The following is a 19,623-nucleotide window of genomic DNA, read 5'->3' as shown; positions in this document are numbered from 1 at the left end:
CGTACCTTTGTACTTTTCGCGCACCTCCTCGTAGGCCTGGATGAAGTCCTGCTCGTCGGGCGGCGGCGGGGCGGCCATGGCGGCGGCGGGCGCGGGACGCGCGGGGCGCTGCCGCGCAGAGCCGGCCTCTGGTCCCCGGCGGCCACTCGGCCCTTGCGGCCGCGCGCGCCGCTTAAAGGGGCCGCCCCCGCCCCGCCCCGCACCCAGGATGCCCCACGGGCGGGCGGGGCCCCGGGGAGAGGCGGCCGCGCGCCCCGGCGCCTCCCGGCGTCCGAGGCTCCTAGTCTCCGCCCCGCGCGCCTCCCGGCGGGCGCACACCCCCTTCCCGCCCCCGACCCGGCCGTCGGCCCAACGACGTCCCGAAATCTGCGCGCCCGGCCCGGCAGGGGCCGCCTTCCTCGCTGTCCGCCAGACCCAGCAAGCTCACCTGGCCGCCCCTGGCGCGCCCACCCGCTTCCGCCCCCGCCGTCGCTACCGAGAGCTTTCCTTTGTAACCTTGGAGACCGAGTGTTTTCAGTATGAAATTCTTACGCTAAAAAGAAAAAAAAAATTAACTACGAATAAAACGTATATAATCGGGAATGTACAGAAGAAAATATGATTTTTTAAAAAGACAATGTCTTTGCTACCCATCAGATTGGCAAGCCCCGTCTTCCAGGGCTGAGAAACGCCCTCCCCCGGAACGCCCCGGCAGCGCCCCTCCAGCTGGGAACGCTGCGCACCCCATGTACAGAAGCCCCGGCTTCCAGGGCTCGCGGGACGGCACGGAGGGATGGGGTGGGGGCGCTGACAGCGCCGGGGTCCGGGCTGCGATAGCACGTTCGGGATTCACCTTCCTTGGATGAAAGAGGGCCTCGTTCCTTCGCATCCAGATGTGACATGTGAAAAAGATCGCAGTCCCGCCGCGCCCACAAGGCCCCGGGGAGCGGCACCCTCCAGCTCCCCGCACCCCCACAAGCTGTCCCTGTGCTCCCACCCACAACGTCCCTCGCTGCCTCCTGCACCGTCCCGCCCAGCACTGGGCTTCCTGGCCTCTTCCCACCCACGTCGGCCCACCCTCCCGGCCTCCTGCAGGGGCGCCGTCCGCCGCGCCACCCCCCCCCCACCCCCCTCATCATCATTCTGTCCTGCCCACGGGGCTGACCTGGAGACCCCCAGCTGGCTCCTCCCTTCGCAGCACATCCCGCCCCTCGCCTCTGGCCTTGGGTCACCTACTTCCCAGAGGGCGCAGCCGCTGTCCGCTGCCAGCCCACACGGTCAGGGTCCTTACCCCGGACCTTCCCCGTCCTCCTCCAGGATGGCAGCTACTGGAGGCCAGGCGGAACCTTGGCTCGGGGAGGGGCTGGGGCTCCACCAACCAGGTGGACCCTCCTCTCCTGCCCTCACAGGTTTCTACTCCCTGGGAGGCGGCTCTGCCCCAGCAACCTAAGGAAGTGTCACCATCACTGGGGCCTGAGGGCTCGTCCTGAGAGCGGCGAGGCACCCTCCGCGAGCTCCACCTCCGGCCTGGTGCAGCTAACCGGGCGCGGCCAGCAGGTGGCGCTGTGCGGCGCTCAGTCACCCGGGACCGAGAGGCAAGCCGCCCTCGGGCCTCTCCTCCGTATCCCGAAGCCCGGCACAGAGCACACAGCAGGGCTCAGCCAACGGGCGAGAGCTGATGAACCGGACAGGCCGAGTTCCTGAGCGTTACCTGCAATGCGGATGACTGCTCTTTCGGCAGGGTCCAAGACACTCCCATTTCCTCCGGGGCCACCTCCACCTCGCCGGCTCCGCTGGGTTTTCTCCAGGTTCCAGGGCAGCGTGTCCCCAGGGCTGGGCGAGCCGCTGCCCCCGTTGGAGCCATCCTCAACCACTGCCCGAACCTCCTGGTCCTCGCCCGACATGGCCTCCTGGAAAGAAAGCAGGAGGGGATCACACCTGTGTGTGGGGACACACTGCCCCACACTGATCTACACATTCTCAGCCTAAACAGGGACCCCCCCACACACAGGCACCCTGTCACCTGGACACTAACACCCACGCTACTCCTACGTCCCCCCTCTTCCACACGCTGAAGCCTCCCAACCGGGACAGGACGCACGACCCTCTCCCACCATCCACGGTTGGCCTCACCCCTCCAGCTCGTCCTTCAGACACCCACACAGTGACCCCCCACCCCAGACATTGACCTCACTCCCTGCAGCGCCCAGACATTGACACCCCCAACACTCACTGCCACTCCCTTGTCTGTGTCACCCAAACACTGGCCCCTCCACACCATCGCCCAGGGGCTCACCCCATCAGAGGCCACTGATCCCAACCTCCACCCCATCGCTCGGACACTGGCTTCCGGCCCCTCCGTGCCAAACCTGGACCCTGTCTCGCCTAATCCTCCGATCAGCAAGCAAGGCAGGCCATGGGGAACCACTGGCTGCTGCCCCTCCCCTCAGAGGCCTTCAGGGAAGGACCCAGACCTCAAGCCGGGGACACTAGCTCTACCTGCAAGCTGTCCGAGCCAACAGGGCTCCCCGTCGCCTTACCCCACCCCAGCGCAGCCCCACCTCGGTCTCCGCAGTGAAGCCCTATAAATAACTGAAGCCGCATCGGCGTGGGCCGCGGAAGCTCTGCTGCAGCGAGGCTGGGAGGGAGCCTGGGCCGCCGCTCCAGCAGCCCACCCTGCGCGGCACGCACACGCCCGACGGGGGCCGCAGAAGCGCAAGGGCACCGACGCGCGCACGCCCCTCAGCGCCCGGGCCCCCACGCGCGGGCGAGCAGGAGGTGAATGGGGCTCCGTCCTGGCGCGGCTGGGCTGGCGCGGGGGCACAGTGTGGGCTCTGTGCCTCTGCCCCCAGGCTGTAGGCTGGGAGGAGACGGTGGGCACCGAGTTGGGGGCCACCCCGGCCCGCCCCGCCCCGCACAGCCCCTCCGCACCCTGCCTCCCGGCCAGCCCCCCGCCCGGCGCCCCGCCGCCAGCCGCACCCCGCCGGCAGCCTTTCCTGCCCACACCCCAGGCACCGCCCGTCCAGTTCCGCAGTCTCCGCGGGCGGAGGTGGCATCCTCCCGAGGGAGGAAGGGCCTCGACGCAGCCTCTGGTTCCGGGGTGCCCCCACCTCAAGCCGCGGCTCCCGCCCGCCGCGTGCCTCCCCGTCCCGGCCCAGATCTTACGCGCGCTATGGCTCAGCTCTGCTGGGCTCGGCCCGTGCGGCCGGACTGCTGGTGCCGGGAGAGCTGCGCAGGCTGTGCGGGCGGGGCGAGCCCAGAGCCCCGCCCCGGCCCCTAACCGAGCGCCGCCCGTGCGGTCCTGGCGCCCGAGTGCGTGCGGGGCTGGGGGTCCCCGTGGCGGCGGGGCCGGAGCGCCAGCGCAGCTTCTCTCGGACAGCACCCCAACCCCTCCGGCCCCGCCTCCAGCGCCGGGCACAGCCCACTCCCCGCGCTCAGAGGGCGGCCCGTCGCCAAGGAGACGTCGTTAGGGGAGCGTGCGTGACACTAGGGCGACGCGGGGTCGCTCGGGGGCGCGCCGGGTCGGCCTCTGACCCCCCAGTCCCCGTGGCTTTGCCTCGGCCCCGCCCCTAGCCACCCTCAAAACAGAGGTCTGACCCGGAGCTCCAGCAGGGCCCAAGCCAGGTTTCACAGGCACGTTTATTCAAACGACACAATCGCGCTCGGGCGAGGTCTGGCCCGGCCACCCTCCTCCCGGGCTCTGCTGACCCCTGGTGGTCGGCCCGGCCCAAGCCGGGGTGGGGGAAACCCCGCCCAAGGGCGGGGACACAGCACCGCGACAGGAGGCGGGGCGGTAGGGCTGTGCGGGGCGCGGAGCCTAGGGAGCGGGAGGCAGGGCCGAGGGGGGCCTCTAGGCTCAGGTAGCTGGGGAGAGGCTAAGGAGCGCAGGAGCGTCTTCGGGGAGAGACTGGGACTTGTGCTTGCAAATGATGAGGTGGGTGGGCAGCGCCTGGGTGTCGTGGAAGATGACGAAGATGCTGGGCCGGTGGAGGCAGTCCACCGCGCTGTCATAGCGCAGGAGCGCGTGCCCGGGGGGCCGCGGAGGGGGTGCCCGCAGCCCGCGCTGGCCCTGCCCGTAGTCACCGGTCAGCACCCGTGCCACGAACACTGCCTTGTGGCCCTCGGCATCCGGGGGCGAGTAGCGGTCCAGCACCGACAGGGAGGCGCGCTTGGCGAAGTACACGCCCTGTCCGTAGAGCGCACCTGTGGGGGGTGGGGGGGGTCAGGGTGGTTCCAGGGAGCAGAGCCCACGCCCCGGAGGGACCCAGGCCTCACCATTGCGGCCGCAGAAGCTGCGGTTGAAGCCCCGCGCGCAGATGTCGGGGACGGTGGGCACCGTTGTGCCGTGGTACAGGACCTGCTCGGCCTGCCGCTCACAGCACTGCTCCAGGCGCTCCCGGTGCAGCTGGAACTGCTGCTGCAGCAGCGGATGTATCACGCGCTCCACCTGAGGCGGGTGGGCGTGGGGAATCAGTCAGAGCCCGGCCGCTTGTGACAGGGCTGAGCCCCAAGGAGCCCTCTGGGAGGAGTTCAGAGCCTGGGGAGACCTCAGAGCTCCTGCCATGCTCTACTCAGTAGCCCACATGAGGCTGACCTTCGCCACCTCCGCGGGGCCCCAAGTGGCACTGGAGGGCTTCCAGGGGGCCTGCAGGTGGACAACCCATCCACCAACCAAAACCCAGAGCCCACAGCCAGGCCTCTACAGAGAGAAGCTGAGCCCCATGCCTGCACTGCGGGCAGAACTTCACCCCCAACGCCAGGAGATAGCCCAGACTTCCCAGTAATGGGAGACCTGGTGACCGACCTGGTAGTCAACCAGGAGGAGCCAACTCAGGGACTCAAAAAGTTTCTAAAGAAATTCTAGTCACTTCAGACAGATGCAAAAGAATATTGTATCCGTGAAACAAGACTACCTACTGTGAAAAAAAAACAGTCTGAAAATTAGAGTGTTCTTACATTAAGGATGGAATTGCTGAACTGCATCCAGTGGGTAGGCTAAATAATAAAGATCAGGAAGTGACTCAGAATGCAGAGCTAAAGAAAGAGTTGGGAACTGTGAAAGGACTGATGTGGGAGAGGGGCGGGCCAGGAGGTCTAACATCTCAGTAGTAGGAACTCGACGAGAAGACGCCAGACAGGTGATGGGAGCAAATAAGGGCTTGATGGAAGACAGTTTCTCTGAGCTGAAGGCGGCATCTTCAGATGGAAGAAACACCAAGGACAATGGGAAAGGCACACCTATGGCCCCTACCTGCTGGGAAAACATCAGCCTTCAAAGTGAAAGGAAACTCTACAAGAGCAGACACACACACACACACACACCAAAGTCGATATACAAAGGTGGAAAAAAAATCTCACATTCTCATACTGGGCTTCTCACCACTAATACTGGATGCTAAGAGGCCACAGAAGGGTTTTGTTGGGTTTTTTTTTCTTACCTTTCCAAGAACAAAAAAATTTTAAGGAGGAAAGAAAAAGATCTTCCAAAGATCTGAAGGAAAACATATTTTCATCCTGATTGCTATACCCAGCCACACTATTTATGGTGCAAACAATATAAGTACAGATTAAGGCACATAAGAATCAGCTGTGCTTAAGTTCATAGAAATGTTTTAATAAACACATAGCATGTTTTGTTTGAAAAAATATCAAGTTGTAGTTGCAAAAGGCAAAATAAATTTAAAAGTCTAAGTTGTTTATTACTCACTCAAGGAGATACTTCTACTAAACAGAAAAGGAATCTATGCAAGAGGGAGACGGAGTCACCAGGAGAAACTCAGCAGCCAAGCACCACAAAGAAAAACGAACAGAGTAAATGAAGTTAATGGCCATTCATCCTTGACTCCTAGAATATTCTCTTTCAGGCAACGTGGTTTTAATAACTAGGTTTTTCCTTCCCCTCTGCCCTCTCTGGTCCAGTGGTAAATATTTTTTCATTATCATAATATATTGATCAACCTAATATATTGATCAACCTAAGGCCCAAACATGAGTTTGAGCAAGCTCCAGGAGTTAGTGATAGACAGGGAAGCCTGGCATGCTGCAGTCCATGGGGTCACAGAGTTGGACACAACTGAGTGACTGAACTGAACTGAACTGATGGCCCAAGCATGGAGCTTCATGACAGTCAGACGATGATGTTGGTTTGTCAACCTTGCCAACATAAAAATAATGTAACTGACCAAATGTGAGATGGAAGAGGGAAGAAATGATGGGGGGAAGGGAAGCCTGTCCTCCACATCTTCTCTGGAGGGAGGCAAGAGACAGTCTCTAAACTTAAGTGGAGAAAAGACTCAAGCAGACCACGTCAGTCACAGAGGTCCTGCTGGAAGAAGTTGCACAGGCAACTAGCCAAACCTCAAGAGGAGCCTGGGGCCCGAGTGCAGGAGGTCTGTCCGCCGCAAAGGGCAAGAGTGATGGCTGCTAAGTCGAGAAATGGAAGCAGAGTCCTCCCCCTGGAGTTACAGCAGCAGAACCAGGAGAGTGGTGGTGCTGCTGCTGGCTGACCAGGCCAGGGCTGGGGAAAGCCTGGGGTTCTGCATTTCTGACCAGATCCAGGCTGCTGATGATGCTACCCCCACTCCCAGGCCCACCCACCACAGCTCAGTGCCTCAAGAGTCAAGGGGCCGCCTGGCTTCCCAGCTCTCGGCTGGCCCCAGATCCCTGCCCCTCGGCCGTGAGCGTGCAGCCCAGCTCGTGCTCAGTTATCCTGTCTCTGGGCACTGCTCTCACACTCTCGCGCCAGCCGACCAGCCCGGCTCAGCCTCCTCCTCAGCCCTTCCTTCTGGCCCTACCGGCCCTCGGGACACCGCTGCCTCCATTGTCCACCCCATTGCCTCGCGAGCCCCTCCATCCCAGCCTCCTTTTCCTTCTGGCCCCCCACCAGTAGTTCCCAGCCTTTTCTGCAACGAGACCAGGCTCAGAGCTGCCACTTTTTACAAGTGAATGCAGGAGGAGGCTGCAGCCAGCCCTCTTCTTGCTGGAGCCACACCGGTGGGAGGCAGAGGAGCCCCCAGAGGTGCAGTCTGCAGAAGGCGCAATCCTCAGAGCAGCCACGAGATGGCGCCAGCACCCCACGCTCTAGGCAAGGAGGCTGCAGTAGGCACCTGTCACTGGCAGAGTGGGGACCCGGGCTGGGACCCCCAACTTCCACAGCTTTCTGTCTCCCTGTTCCACACTTGGGAACACCCTTCTGGCAGGAAAAGGAGCTAAGGAAGCCCGGGCTCCCCTGCCCATCATGGCCTTCAACCCGCTGGGCGGCTTCTGGCCACGGGCTCTGCAAAGCAAAATATGCCAGGAACCCGGAGGCCAGAGGCGGCAAGACAGAGTGGCCTTACCCGCACCACGTGGATCCTGCCACGGGCCGTGTCCAGCGTGTCACAGAAGGCCTGCACCACTGCTTGGAACTCACTGCTGCTCTCAGCAAGACGCTCCAGCCTGCCCAGGGGCTCCTTCGGCCTCTGCTGTGGCACTGAGGCAGGAAGGAAAAAGGCTGCGGGCCATGCCCGGGGCACCAGTCGCCCCTGTCCTCCCTGTCCCCTTCCAGGCTGCGGACTCACGCGTGGAGCAGGAAGCAACCAAGGGAAAGGCCGAGCTCTGATCCCGGGGGCCAGCCAGCAGCGCTGCCAGGTGGCGGGCCGCCTGGGTAGGCTGGACCCCAAAGCCGCGGAGGACGATGTGGCCACCACGCAGGACAACACTCACGCCGTGGTACCACTCCAGGTGGGCGCACAGCTCCGCTGGCAGCATGCAGCTCGGGGCCCCCACCAGCTCCTCCCTGAGGTGCACCTCCAAGGCAGCCTCCAGGGCCCGGTCCAGCTCATCCATATCCTGCTCGAAGGCGGCGTGCACCTCCAGCTGGGCCCAGCCACCCGGGCCCTGGCCCCGGAGGAGCTCCTGTCCCCCACTCAGGGGCGGCGGCTCCATCAGGGAGAGGGCCAGGGCCCGCTGCAGCGCAGCCTCCTCCTGCTCGGCCGCCTGGCCCCGCGGCTGCAGGGACCGGTAGAGCGCCAGCTGCAGCTCAGCCTCTTCCTGCAGCCGCCCAGGCTCTCTTGTGCTGGGGGCTGAGGGCCCCTCCCCAGATCCGGGGGCCATCGCCTCCTCCTCCTCCTCCAGCTGCCCCTCAGGCTCCTCCTCCCCTAGCTCCAGTGGCAGCCAGTCTTCCCCATCCAGGCCCTCCAGGGTGGCCAGCAGCTCTTGGACCTCCTCTGGGGGGCAGGGAGAGGCACCCGGTCAAGGGTCGAACCCAGCCAGGACGGGGCAGTCAGGGGCCGGGAGGAAGACGGAAACAGGGGTTGGAGGGTATCTGCTCAGCAGATGGGCACAGTGCAGAGTAGCATGGAAGATGAAGTCAAGAAAGGGTTGCAGGATGTCCTGGGGCCCCAGGGAGCCCTACCCAGGCCTGCGTTCTCCTGGTCACCGTCTGGATCATCTGGAGGCCACGGGGTAGAGGAGAGGCCAGGGAGGGCCTGCAGGGCCTCAGTGGGGCCCACCTGTTGGAAGAGAGTATCAGGGCCCCTGGAACACCTGCCCCCCCAAGGCGTCTGAGCAAGGGTGGAGGCAGCGCCGGGCAGGGATAACAAGCGGAGGGCGGGGCAGGCTCCTTGTCCACCTCTTCCAGGTCTGTCTCCAGGACGGCCCCAGCCAGATGCTCTGTCCCAAAGACGCACTGGAACCGTGCCTCCAGCTCCCGGAGAAGGTGCTGCCCCTCTGGGCTCAGCAGGAACCTGGCACTGCCTGGGTGCTTCAGGCTCAGCATGTGACAGCTAACACTGCCCAGCAGACTTTGCAGAAACTCCTCAGCTGCCCGGCATGGGGCCAGGGCTCCACAGAGCTGCAGGACCATGGGGTGCGGGGGCAGTTGGCAGGTTTAGCATACAGGAAGGACACCCGGAGCCCCCAGTGGCAGAGGAGGATCAAAGGTGAGGACTCCTCAGAGGCTGCTCACCCGGAATCCAGTCGTATCTGATCCTTCGAGCGGGAAGAGGGCCACGTCTCCCAGGCCGGCGAGAAGGTCCTCATGATACAGCTGAATGAAGCGCATTGCTCCCGGCTCCATCGCCAGCACCGTCTCCACCAGGCCCTCCTGCCCCAGTGACCCCGAGGGCCCCAGGCTCGCTGACGCCACCTGCTCTGAAGACCTCACGGCGATCTCCACTGGGTCCAGAGACCCCACAGTCCTCGGGCTCCCCGGCCCCTCCTCTTCTGAAGACCCCCAGGGCCCTGAGCTGACAGGCCCAGCCCGTGCCAAGAATGAGCTGTCCCAGCGAGGGCCTGTGCTCAGAGAGGCTCCTGACTGCCCTGGCGCCTCCTCAGAGCCCAGTGTGACATCCCCAGCATGATTCTGTACCCTTGCTGGTCCTCCTGCCTCCTGGAGAACATGCCCGGGGGCCCCAGGCCCCAGCTCTCCTGGGCGGCTCCCTCCACCGGCATCCTCGGCGAGCTCCTCAGGCTCCAGAACATCATAGTGGGGGACGAGGCTCAGCTCTGAGCCCTGCAGCCGGTGGTCCCGCTGCAGCACCCGCTCGGCCACTTGGAAGAAGGGAAAGAACAGGTCATCAGGGCTCCAAGCCATGGTGGGGGACTGCCCTGTCCTGCCCCACTCACCCTGCCAGTGCCGAAAGGAGACCACGGTGCCCAGGTGCCCCGGGAGGTTGCGCATGCCCTCCAGGGGCCCCCCGCCACTGCGGCGCTCATTCTCCAGGTACAGCTCTAGCAGCAGCAGGTCTGCAGGGGGGCCACCTCCTAGCACACGCACTGCCCGGGCCTGGGGCACCCAGGCCAGGGAGACCTCAGCCCCCTCCAGGTCCAGGGCCCGGGCGTGCTCCTCCAGGACGCCAGCTTCTGTGGGGAGGATGCAAGTCAGCGCAGGGTGCCTCCCCTAACAGGAAGGCCGCCCCAATCCCGCCTCTTACCTGCCTCAGAAAGGGGCTTGGGCAGTTGCACCAGAGCGCGATCTGGTCGGGGACTGGCCAGGGCCTGGCAAGGCTGCTCCGGGTGCCCGGCGGCACAAAGCAGAGCTTGAACGTACTGCTCCAGGAGCTGGGGTGCAGTGCCTGGAGGCAGTCCTTGGAGCAGCAGGCGTGCAGGGGCGCGTGGTGGGGCTGGTCGCAGGCTCAGCCGAGCCCCCTGGAGAGTGTGCTCCGGCCGGGCCAGGACCCTCGCGGCATCTGTGGGCGAGGGGAGTGTGCAGTCAGGGCCGGTGGCCAGCGGGGCCCAGGCTGCCCCTTTCCGTTGGTCCCTCACCTGCAGGCTCCTCAAAGGTGAGGATGCCCCCGCGGCCGAGTCTCTGCCAACTCGCCACAGGCCCACCCCCCGAGCTTCGGCGGTTCTCGAAGTAGAGCATGAGCAGCTCGTCCTGGACGCTGGGGGGCAGACCACTGAGTTCCACGGCCGCTCCCGCCTGTGCCTCTGCCTCCCCCATCGCTGCCCTGGGGCCGGAAGAGGGGGCAGGCAGCAGCCCCACCGTTCCGCCTCACGCAGCCCGGGTCCCTTGGCAGCGTTCCCTGACGCCCCCTTCACCGTGCAGGCGACCTACATCCCCCCACTTATGCTCCCCAACCCCAGCCTGGGCCGCCCCAGTCTGGGCCTTCAGCCGGGACTCCCTCCCCGCACCCTAGGACAGGAAAGCAAAAGTGAAACTGTTGCAGGAAGGGAGGAGCCGGCAGTGCTGGGCGAGTGTGGCCTTTCAGGTGCTTCCCTCCTCAGGCTCCTCCTGCAGGATATTCCAGCCCTGCCCCCCGCCCCCCACTCCCTCAGCCCTCAGCCCACCTGTCCTGTCATCTGTCTCACCCCCGCCCAGTGGCTGGCAGGATGTGGCGAGTGGCCCCTGGAGGTCCTCCCCTCCCACTGGCCCTTCCCTGTGAACCTCAAGACACCAAGCCAATCACCCTCCCTAGTAAATCCGCCTGGGTTCTTGAGCCATTGCCCCCAACTCAAAGACCTCAAGCCTCTGTGTTCGCTTCCCCCACTGAAGAGACTTTGGGTCTGGCTGAGGATGGCTTTTTTTTTTTTTTTAATTAATTAATTTATTTTTTTCATTTATTATTAGTTGGAGGCTAATTACTTTACAATATTGTAGTGGTTTTTGTCATACATTGACATGAATCAGCCATGGATTTACATGTATTCCCCATCCCGATCCCCCCTCCCACCTCCTTCTCCACCGGATTCCTCTGGGTCTTCCCAGTGCACCAGGCCCGAGCACCTGTCTCATGCATCCAGCCTGGGCTGGTGATCTGTTTCACCCTAGATAATATACATGTTTTGATGCTGTTCTCTCTAAACATCCCACCCTCGCCTTCTCCCACAGAGTCCAAAAGTCTGTTCTGTACATCTGTGTCTCTTTTTCTGTTTTGCATATAGGGTTATCATTACCATCCTTCTAAATTCCATATATATGCGTTAGTATACTGTATTGGTCTTTATCTTTCTGGCTGACTTCACTCTGTATAATGGGCTCCAGCTTCATCCGTCTCATTAGAACTGATTCAAATGAATGAGGCTGGCTTTCAACTCGCACCTGCACTCATCCTTCAACAACTCAAAGGTGGCTGACCTCCCACCTTGCAAGGGCGAGCAGCTCAGCTCCTGACCCTGGAGGGGTACATCCCCATCACTGCTGGCCCACAGCACTGCCACGCCTCTCGCCTGGCTGCACCTTTAGAACCCACATTCCCTCTTGCCACCCAGTCGCCCCTTCCCTGGTGCCCATACTCCATTGGCTTCCAGCCTCTGGAAGAGTTGTGCCCACAGTGCTCTCCACCCCCACCCACCCACCCCCCCCACTTAGCCCTCAGCCACAAAAACTCCGCTCAACCCCTGCTACTTCTGCAAGGGATTGAGGGCCTGTCCAGCCTGTACCCTGAGCTGTCCCCACCCTGGTCTGAGCCTCTGTCATCTCTCATCTAGACATGTCTCTGACTTCTGAACTGATCTCTCTCTGCCACTCCTGCCCTCTTGCACTGTCCATCCTCAACAGAGGGCAGGGTGTGCCTTATAAGTCGCACCAACAGCTGCTAAAGATTGGACCATGGTAAAGCCAAAGTCCTTTGGAAGACCTGCCAGGCTGGACTGACCAGGCCCCAGTCCCTGCTGGCCGAAAGCCCCCTGCACCCCCCACGCTCTGCCGTCCAGTGTAGCAGACCCTCCCTCCCTGATGCCTTTGTACTGGCCCTTCCCTCTTCTAAACCAGCCTTTCCCACAGGGCCACCTGGCCACCCCTCCCCCCAACTCACCTTACTAGGCTCTTGGTGGCAGGTTTAACTTGAACTTAAAAGTCTTCAAGGACCCTCCTAAAGCCTTGACCTCGACTTCACATTTGTCATTTTTAGTTTTTTTTTTTTCTTTAAAAAAGGGCCCTCAAATTGTATGAGCTTCTAGTTGTACAAAACCTGAAGTCACCCCTGCCTGCTCTATGCTTTGTCTTCTCATGGAACTCATTGTCAACAAAGGTCCATCTAGTCAAGGCTATGGTTTTTCCAGTAGTCATATATGGGTGTGAGAGTTGGACTATAAAGAAAGCTGAGTGCAGAAAAATTGATGCTTTTGAACTGTGGTGTTGGAGAAGACTCTTGAGAGTCCCTTGGACTGCAAGGAGATCCAACCAATCCATCCTAAAACAGATCAGTCCTGAGTATTCATTGGAAGGACGGATGTTGAAGCTGAAACTCCAATAATTTGGCCACCTGATGAGAAGAGCTGACTCATTTGAAAAGACCCTGATGCTGGGAAAGATTGAGGGCAGGAGGAGAAGGGGACGACAGAGGATGAGATGGTTGGATGGCATCACCGACTCAATGGACATGAGTTTGGGTAGACTCTGGGAGTTGGTGATGGACAGGGAGGCCTGGCGTGCTGCAGTTCATGGGGTTGCAAGGAGTCGGACACGACTGAGCGACTGAACTGAAGTGGAACTCATTGCGCTCTAACACAATGTACAATACCATGTCTATGCAATGTATAACACAATGTCAAGACCACTGAAGCTGGGGGAAGTTAACTTGACCTCTGGTCCTGGGGCATCTCGAAGCCTCAGTCCCTCAGCAGAGAAACAGGGCTAACAACGCCACCCTTACTGCTTGTGAGTTTGTGAAGTGAGAATAAATGGTCTAGTAGGGACCTAGACTAGCTTAATAGAGAGGATTGAGCAATTATACAATTAGGTCTCTTGATCTGGGATAGATTTGAATGAAATGGAAAGTGGGGTTTCAAGGTCAAGGAGGGACGGAGAGTGCTAGTCAAGACAGCAAATCCCAAATTTAGGAATAAATTTCTCAACTCTCTGACCCAAGTAGGTGTCAGCCTACAGGTCTACAGCTCTGAGCCCAAGCCCAACTCTCGGTGGACGGAGCGCGAGAAAGACGCCAGCAGGGCGGCGGAATGGGACAGGGTCCAACCGGAGAGGCGCCGCGCTCCCGCAGAGCCCCGCCCGCGGCCCCGCCTCGCCCGCGGCCCCGCCCCAGGCCCCGCCCCAGGGCCCGCCCCGTCACACGGCCCCGCTGCGTCTCCCGAGCCGCAGGCGCAGGCCCAGCCGAGCCGGCAGCGTAGCGGGTGCGGGTGCGGGTGCGGGTGCGAGTGCGGACGAAGCGGTGGCCGACCCCGCGGCCGCGCAGCGGACAGTGGGCGCAGCGTCCTGAGGCGCCCCGCGACTGGTGAGTCCCCGGCCGTAGCACAGCCGCGTGTCTACCGGTTCAGCCGGCCGGCCGCTGCCACCCCCGCGCGAGCCCTGCGCAGCCGAAGGGCGTCGCGGTGGGTCATTCTGTCGGTCCGGCCGCCGCGCGGCCCGCAGGGCCCCGGGAGTGGGGTGCGGCGGCGGCGGCGGGGGCGGGGAGCCGGAGGATCCCGCGCGGGCAGGCGAGCGGGGGCGGCGCGCTGCGGGGACAGTAGGACCGCCGCTCGAGCGCCCCCCAAACGGGCAAGAAGGCCCACCCCGCCCTCGGTGCGGGGTCCGTGGCCGCCGCTGCCGCCGCCCGCCTCGCCCCCACGTCCGCTTTGTTCCTCTGCACGCCCTCTGGTCTCTTCCATCCCCCACACACCCCCGCAACCCTCTGTTCTTGGCGTACCCCGCCGGCAGGCAGCCCGGCAGCCGATCCAGGCCTGCTGCCCCCACCCGGGAGCGAGGGACGGTCGGGCCCTGCTCTGGGAGAGGGGCTCAGGGCTCTGGTTGGTCACAGATGGCGTGGGGATTTCCTGGGATAGAAATAGCCGCCTGCCCTGGCCCCTTAAAGCTGCTTAAGGGGCGGGATGTGAAGGGGAGGGTCCGGGCACACCCCAACACCTCCCCGACCGCGCCCCCGGCCGACACCCAGGATGAGCTCTGCCCCGGAGACGGAGACGCCAGCAGCGGTTACAGGGCCCCTCGAGGTGCTTGTGAGAAACCGCGGAAGCCCCAGAATCCCGAGGCTGACAAAGTCATCCCTTCCTCCCTCCCCTCTTTCCCCTCTGGGGTCGGCCTGTGGCAGCCCCTCCTGAAGCCGCCCGCGCAGCCACCCGGCCCCCACCCGCCTCTCCTGGCCCCCAGCTTGGGACTCCCCACTGCCCTAGGGCAGAGGTCATAATCCCCCTCCTTCCGTCCTGGATCCCGGCAGCAGGTGCCCCCTGCCCCCCACTCCTCCCCCCGCTGGCTTCTGTCGCGGCAGGCTAACTGTTCTCTCTCTGTCCTCTAGGGGGAGACCACAGAAGCTGAGGCCATGTCCCATGAAAAGAGTTTCTTGGTGTCTGGGGACAGCTATCCTCCCCCCAACCCTGGATATCCCGGAGGGCCCCAGCCCTCCATGGCACCCTACCCAGGGGCCCCTTACCCTCAGGCCCCATTCCAGCCATCCCCCTATGGCCAGCCAGGGTATCCCCAGGGCCCCAGCCCTTACCCCCAAGGTGGTTACCCTCAGGGCCCCTACCCCCCTGGGGGCTACCCCCAGGGCACCTACCCCCCAGGGGGCTACCCCCAGGGCCCCTACCCGCCAGGGGGCTACCCTCAGGGGCCATATCCGCAGAGCCCCTTTCCCCCCAACCCCTACGGACAGCCACAGGCCTTCCCAGCACAGGACCCTGGCTGTGAGTATCGGGGCGGGGCAGGGAGCGGGCAGGGGTTCCCACATGAGTAAGGGGTGCTGATTGCCCGTCCTGCTCCTCAGCACCTCATCATGGGAACTATCACGAGGAGGGGCCACCATCCTACTATGACAACCAGGACTTCCCTGCCACCAACTGGGACGACAAGAGCATCCGCCAGGCCTTCATCCGCAAGGTGGGCCTTGGGGGCTGGGGATGTGGGCAGCTGTGCTGGCGGGGCTCTGAGCCGCCTCCCTCCCCAGGTGTTCCTGGTGCTGACCCTGCAGCTGTCCGTGACCCTGTCCACCGTGGCTGTGTTCACCTTCGTCGGGGAGGTGAAGGGCTTTGTCCGGGAAAACGTCTGGACCTACTATGTCTCCTATGCCGTCTTCTTCGTCTCCCTTATTGTCCTCAGCTGCTGTGGGGACTTCCGGCGGAAGCACCCCTGGAACCTTGTTGCGCTGGTAACTCCCAGGGCCCTGCCTGTGCATCCCACGTCTCAGGCTTTGGAGCAACAGGCATGGGGCGGGGTGGGAGGGGCCGTGGCTCTGGGTGCTGAAACACCATCTCCCCACAGTCGATCCTGACTGTCAGCCTGTCCTACATGGTGGGCATGATCGCCAGCTTCTACAATACCGAGGCGGTCATCATGGCCGTAGGCATCACCACAACCGTCTGCTTCACAGTGGTCATCTTCTCCATGCAGGTGAGGGGCCCCCAGGGGCAGGGCTGCCGACCCCCGGGGCCCAGAGGTCCCCTGGGGCGGCGGCAGCCAGTGGCTCCTGTGTGCGTCTGTGCCCGCAGACCCGCTATGACTTCACATCCTGCATGGGCGTGCTCCTGGTGAGCATGGTAGTGCTCATTCTCTTCGCCATCCTCTGCATCTTCATCCGGAACCGCATCCTGGAGATCGTGTATGCCTCGCTGGGCGCTCTGCTGTTCACCTGCGTGAGTGCCGGAGCCGTGGCCCAGGCGGGGGGCTGGGCAGGGGTCATGTTCCTTGACACGGCCGCTCTGTCACCCCCAGTTCCTGGCAGTGGACACTCAGCTGCTGCTGGGGAACAAGCAGCTGTCCCTGAGCCCGGAGGAGTATGTGTTTGCTGCGCTGAACCTCTACACGGACATCATCAACATCTTCCTATACATCCTCACCATCATTGGCCGCGCCAAGGAGTAGCCTGAGCCCGCTCACATGGGGCCTCTCAGGTGGCATGCCCGGCCTGGCCCCTGCCCCAGCGTGGCAGCTCCTCTCAGCTCCCCTCTCTCATCCCCGTGTGCTGCCTGGGACAGGGAGCCACCCGACCCTCCCGTGTGTACACCGCAGACACTTCTGTCTGGACCCGCCGCGGCCAGCATGGCCCCTCCCAGCCGTCCCACCCTGCCACAGGGCAGCGGGGCCGGTTTCCGTGCCCCCTCCCGCCCACCCAGTGTTGCATGAGCCCTGTCTGCCAGTCTACTCCAGGGTCTGGGGGCAACACCAGGCCTCAGGGGCGAGCGATGGAGCCACGAGGTGAGGGTGCACGTCTCCCCTCCTGTCCCTGCTCCCCGGCCTGGCGTACAGCCTTCCCACCCCCCACTGGAGTGCTGCCCTCTGGGGGACCTGCGGGGTGAGGGTCTCGTCCCTATGTTAGCCCTGAGGGCAGAGAGGAGGGAACAGTCCAGGTCAGGAGGGTGCCTTCCCCTCATTCTGCTGTCTGTAAAATTCCAATAAACGGGACCCTCTGCGCTCTGTGTTCCCTTCCTCACTCCTCACTGCCACTTCCTCCCCGAGGCAGGGAGGGGTCTGGGCGTCAGCAGAGTGAGGCGGCGAGTAGGACCCGGACAGGCAGGAGCTGGACAGGCGTTGCTGGCAGGGCCTGGCTCTGGCAGAGGGTGAGGGCAGCAGCCTCTCCACGCCTCCACCTCCTTGCAGCTTTCCCAGCCATGTCCTGCGTGCTGTGCCAGGAGGCCCGGCTGATGGACGGGACCCGGGGCTCCCAGATCACATGCTGTCTGCCACTCATGCCTGGGACCTGCCTGGCATGACGGAGGGTCCTGTGAGACCTCACCGTCCTCCCCCAGGCCTGAGGGGCAGCGGCACGGGTCACTGACTGCCCCCCCCCCAGGCAGGACTGTCCTGCTCCTCTGGCTCTGAAAGGCCTCCAGGAGCCCATCAGTGGGCACCTGACAGGTGGCACTGCATGCCCCCCCAGACACCTGCAGACCAGGGCCCCCAGGGTGAAGTGGGATGGAGACCCTGAGGCCCCCTGGCATGCCTCTGGCACCTTCCAGCAGTCTCTCCAGACCCCACCCCTCCGTGGCCTCAGCCCCAGCTGGTCCTGCATGGCCTCCTGTGGCTCCCACTGTCCCCCCCCTCCAGAGCCTACCCCTGCCTCCTCAGCTCTGACATGTGCACCCGCTGTCAGCCAGCTGCCCTTATCCCCGCCCTCCTCCCGCTGTCAGCCAGCTGCCCTTATCCCCGCCCTCCTCACAGAGGGGTCCCACTGTGGCCCTGAGCCCTCCTGAGCCCCCAGCCCAGTGGACACTCCTGACCAGCCCTCGCCCGTGGGACCTGCTGTCCACTTGGCCTGAGACCCCTCTCCCAGGGCTGCCCCACCTCCTACCCGCCACCCCATTAACCCAGTCCATTAACCAGCGCCAGTACCACAGCATCTCTGAATGGACGCCCGCTCTCCACCAGCACCCCCACGCTCACAGGCACCTCATCATGACCTGCGCCGCCCCTGCCGCTCCCACGTAAGCCCTGTCAGCGTCCACAGGCCCCCCCAGGCCAGAGACGCGTGTCCCCTCCGCCCTCGTCCATCCTGCCCCACCCCCTCCCCACCTGCGGCCCCTCCCCGAGGCCTCCTATGCTCAGCTGACAGCTCACCCCCACCAAGCGTCTGCCCGCTGCCAGGCGTGCTACCGACACGCGGACCACACCTGATAGCAGCCGGCAGCACGAAGTCCATGTTCCCTGAAGGCTGCTTGAGTTGGCCTTCCACTGTCCCTATGCCCCTCAACCCGAAATGGACCTTGCTCGTCCTGAGCCACGGGCAGGCCCCACCTCCCTGGGCAGGCTGCACGCTGCCTTCCCAGAGTCCAGCTCCCTGCACGGCGGTTTTGCTCCATGCCAGCACCACTACCCTCAGTCACTCTGCTTTGTTCACGTGCCAGGCAGGTGTCGCCGCTCCCCTCCCCTACCTCTCCTGGAGCAGGTGCGGCTCTCATCCAGGATTCCCTGCCTGCGGGAGCCAAGCATGCAGACACCTGCTCCAGGTAGCGCTCCTGGGCTTCGAACCCCAGCAGAGGCAGGAGGGGCAGCTCAGGAATGAACCCCAAGCCAAGTGTGCAGGGCCAGTGTCTGCTCAGGGAATGCAAGGAGGACAAAATCTTGGCTAGGCGAATCCTTGGCGGAGGCTCCTGGGGACCATCAGGGGCCGGAGGTGTGGGTCCGGCCAAGGTCCAGAAGCTGGGCCGCTGCGGAAGGGGAGGTCAGGGCTGCACACGGATGAGGCCTTGAGCTTGCCCTGCTGGGGAAGGGGACTGGCAGGAGCCACCGCTGAGCGTGTGCTCAGGAAGATGAGTCCAGGGAGAGAGTGTCCAGAAGAGGGGCTGGGCTCCAACAGGCACAGGGAGGAAGCAGACCAGATGGCAGACGGGAGCAGGCTCAGGGCGGCTGGCAGTGGCCACAGGGGCCCAGTCGAGGCGGGCAGGGCATTTCTGCCAATGGAGTCTGGCCTGCTGTCTGCTGTGTCCTCCGCCGCTGGGAAGGAGATACGGGGCAGCTTGTGTCTAACCGGGTGGGTGAGTGTGAAGAAGCCACAGGAGAGGTGAGGTCAGCCAGGGAGACTGTTCAGGTGAGCTGAGGCAGCCCCCAGATCCTGGAGCTGGCCTGGCGCACTCAGATACGGCCGTGGTGGTCTCCGGTGTAGAACGTGCAGCTTCACATGAGACCAGGTCAGACAGGGCCCCTCTGTGCCAGATCGGATCGAGAGAGAAGACTGCTCTGTCGTAACGTCTGAACACAGGCCAGATGTGGGCATTGTCCATGCCATAAAGAAGACCTACTGTGTGCCTCCTGTCCTGCCTCATCTGAGCAGCTGCTGGCTCTTCAAAGTGGGCAGCTTTAGCTGGCCCCTACCTAGTCTGTCCTCCCAACAAGTTGCTGTTGAGATACACAGTCTCAGGACAAGTTCCCCACCCTGTTCACCCAAACAAGTCCTTCCTGTGTCCCCTCCTGGGCCCCCCAGAGATACACAGTAAGCCTGTCTTACTGTGTAAGACACCCAGGGACAGGGTGTCGGTGGGCTTCCTCTGGAGCCTTGAGGAGGACTAATTTATTCTTCAATCAAAATGTTTATTTACACGACTAATTGTGTAAGTCCATTAAACCATGCATGGGACTTCCCTGGTGCTCCAGAGGTGAAGACTCCATGCTCCCAGTGCAGGCGGTTCCATCTCCAGTCAGGGAACTGGATCCCACATCCAGCAACCAAAGGTCCCTGTGCCACAGCTAAGACCCGGCGCAGCCACATCAACCACTATTTTTTTTCTCATTTATTTTTATTAGTTGGAAGCTAATTACTTTACAATATTGTAGTGGGTTTTGTC

The 19,623-nt window shown here is 62.9% G+C and overlaps 3 protein-coding genes across 6 annotated transcripts in view; 1 reads left to right on the top strand and 2 right to left on the bottom strand.

Annotated features, from left to right (window-relative positions):
- LOC122679199 (plectin) overlaps positions 1–3,348 on the bottom strand; it is a 54,466-nt gene extending 51,118 nt beyond the window's left edge. For 2 of the 4 annotated variants that reach the window (XM_043879543.1, XM_043879544.1), the window contains exon 1: positions 6–138. In XM_043879543.1, the coding sequence (XP_043735478.1) occupies positions 6–78 (73 nt within the window). In that variant the 5' untranslated portion in view covers positions 79–138. Of the gene's footprint in view, positions 1–5; positions 139–1,690; positions 1,890–3,144 lie in introns of those variants that run through there. The other 2 variants (XM_043879535.1, XM_043879534.1) reach the window with 2 other exon arrangements.
- Positions 3,349–3,600: 252 nt separating this feature from the next.
- PARP10 (poly(ADP-ribose) polymerase family member 10) lies at positions 3,601–10,619 on the bottom strand. The gene is made up of 10 exons (XM_043879611.1): positions 10,225–10,619; positions 9,894–10,148; positions 9,586–9,822; positions 8,927–9,510; positions 8,591–8,812; positions 8,375–8,471; positions 7,539–8,186; positions 7,317–7,450; positions 4,255–4,426; positions 3,601–4,182 (listed from the first exon to the last, which is right to left on the bottom strand). The coding sequence occupies exons 1-10, from the start codon at positions 10,400–10,402 to the stop codon at positions 3,836–3,838; spliced, it is 2,874 nt and encodes a 957-aa protein (XP_043735546.1). The 5' UTR covers positions 10,403–10,619; the 3' UTR covers positions 3,601–3,835.
- Positions 10,620–13,457: 2,838 nt separating this feature from the next.
- GRINA (glutamate ionotropic receptor NMDA type subunit associated protein 1) lies at positions 13,458–16,759 on the top strand. The gene is made up of 7 exons (XM_043879755.1): positions 13,458–13,631; positions 14,646–15,033; positions 15,114–15,226; positions 15,294–15,494; positions 15,608–15,736; positions 15,835–15,978; positions 16,058–16,759. The coding sequence occupies exons 2-7, from the start codon at positions 14,670–14,672 to the stop codon at positions 16,205–16,207; spliced, it is 1,101 nt and encodes a 366-aa protein (XP_043735690.1). The 5' UTR covers positions 13,458–13,631; positions 14,646–14,669; the 3' UTR covers positions 16,208–16,759.
- Positions 16,760–19,623: the final 2,864 nt, after the last annotated feature.

This window comes from Cervus elaphus, chromosome 21 (assembly GCF_910594005.1).
Source record: "Cervus elaphus chromosome 21, mCerEla1.1, whole genome shotgun sequence".
Lineage (NCBI taxonomy): Eukaryota > Metazoa > Chordata > Mammalia > Artiodactyla > Cervidae > Cervus > Cervus elaphus.
Note: the sequence above shows the minus strand (reverse complement) of the source record. Positions and strands in the feature narration are given on the sequence as shown.

Bases quoted from the DNA above. Each gene is read 5' to 3' on its own strand.
- GRINA (XM_043879755.1), top strand. From the start codon at position 14,670: ATGTCCCATGAAAAGAGTTTCTTGGTGTCTGGGGACAGCTATCCTCCC. The intron at 15,495-15,607 runs GTAACTCCCAGG...ATCTCCCCACAG, and splicing joins CCTGGAACCTTGTTGCGCTG to TCGATCCTGACTGTCAGCCT. The intron at 15,737-15,834 runs GTGAGGGGCCCC...CTGTGCCCGCAG, and splicing joins TGGTCATCTTCTCCATGCAG to ACCCGCTATGACTTCACATC.
- PARP10 (XM_043879611.1), bottom strand. From the start codon at position 10,402: ATGGGGGAGGCAGAGGCACAGGCGGGAGCGGCCGTGGAACTCAGTGGT. The intron at 10,149-10,224 runs GTGAGGGACCAA...CCTCGCCCACAG, and splicing joins CACCTTTGAGGAGCCTGCAG to ATGCCGCGAGGGTCCTGGCC. The intron at 8,472-8,590 runs GTGGACAAGGAG...CTCTTCCAACAG, and splicing joins TGGAGACAGACCTGGAAGAG to GTGGGCCCCACTGAGGCCCT.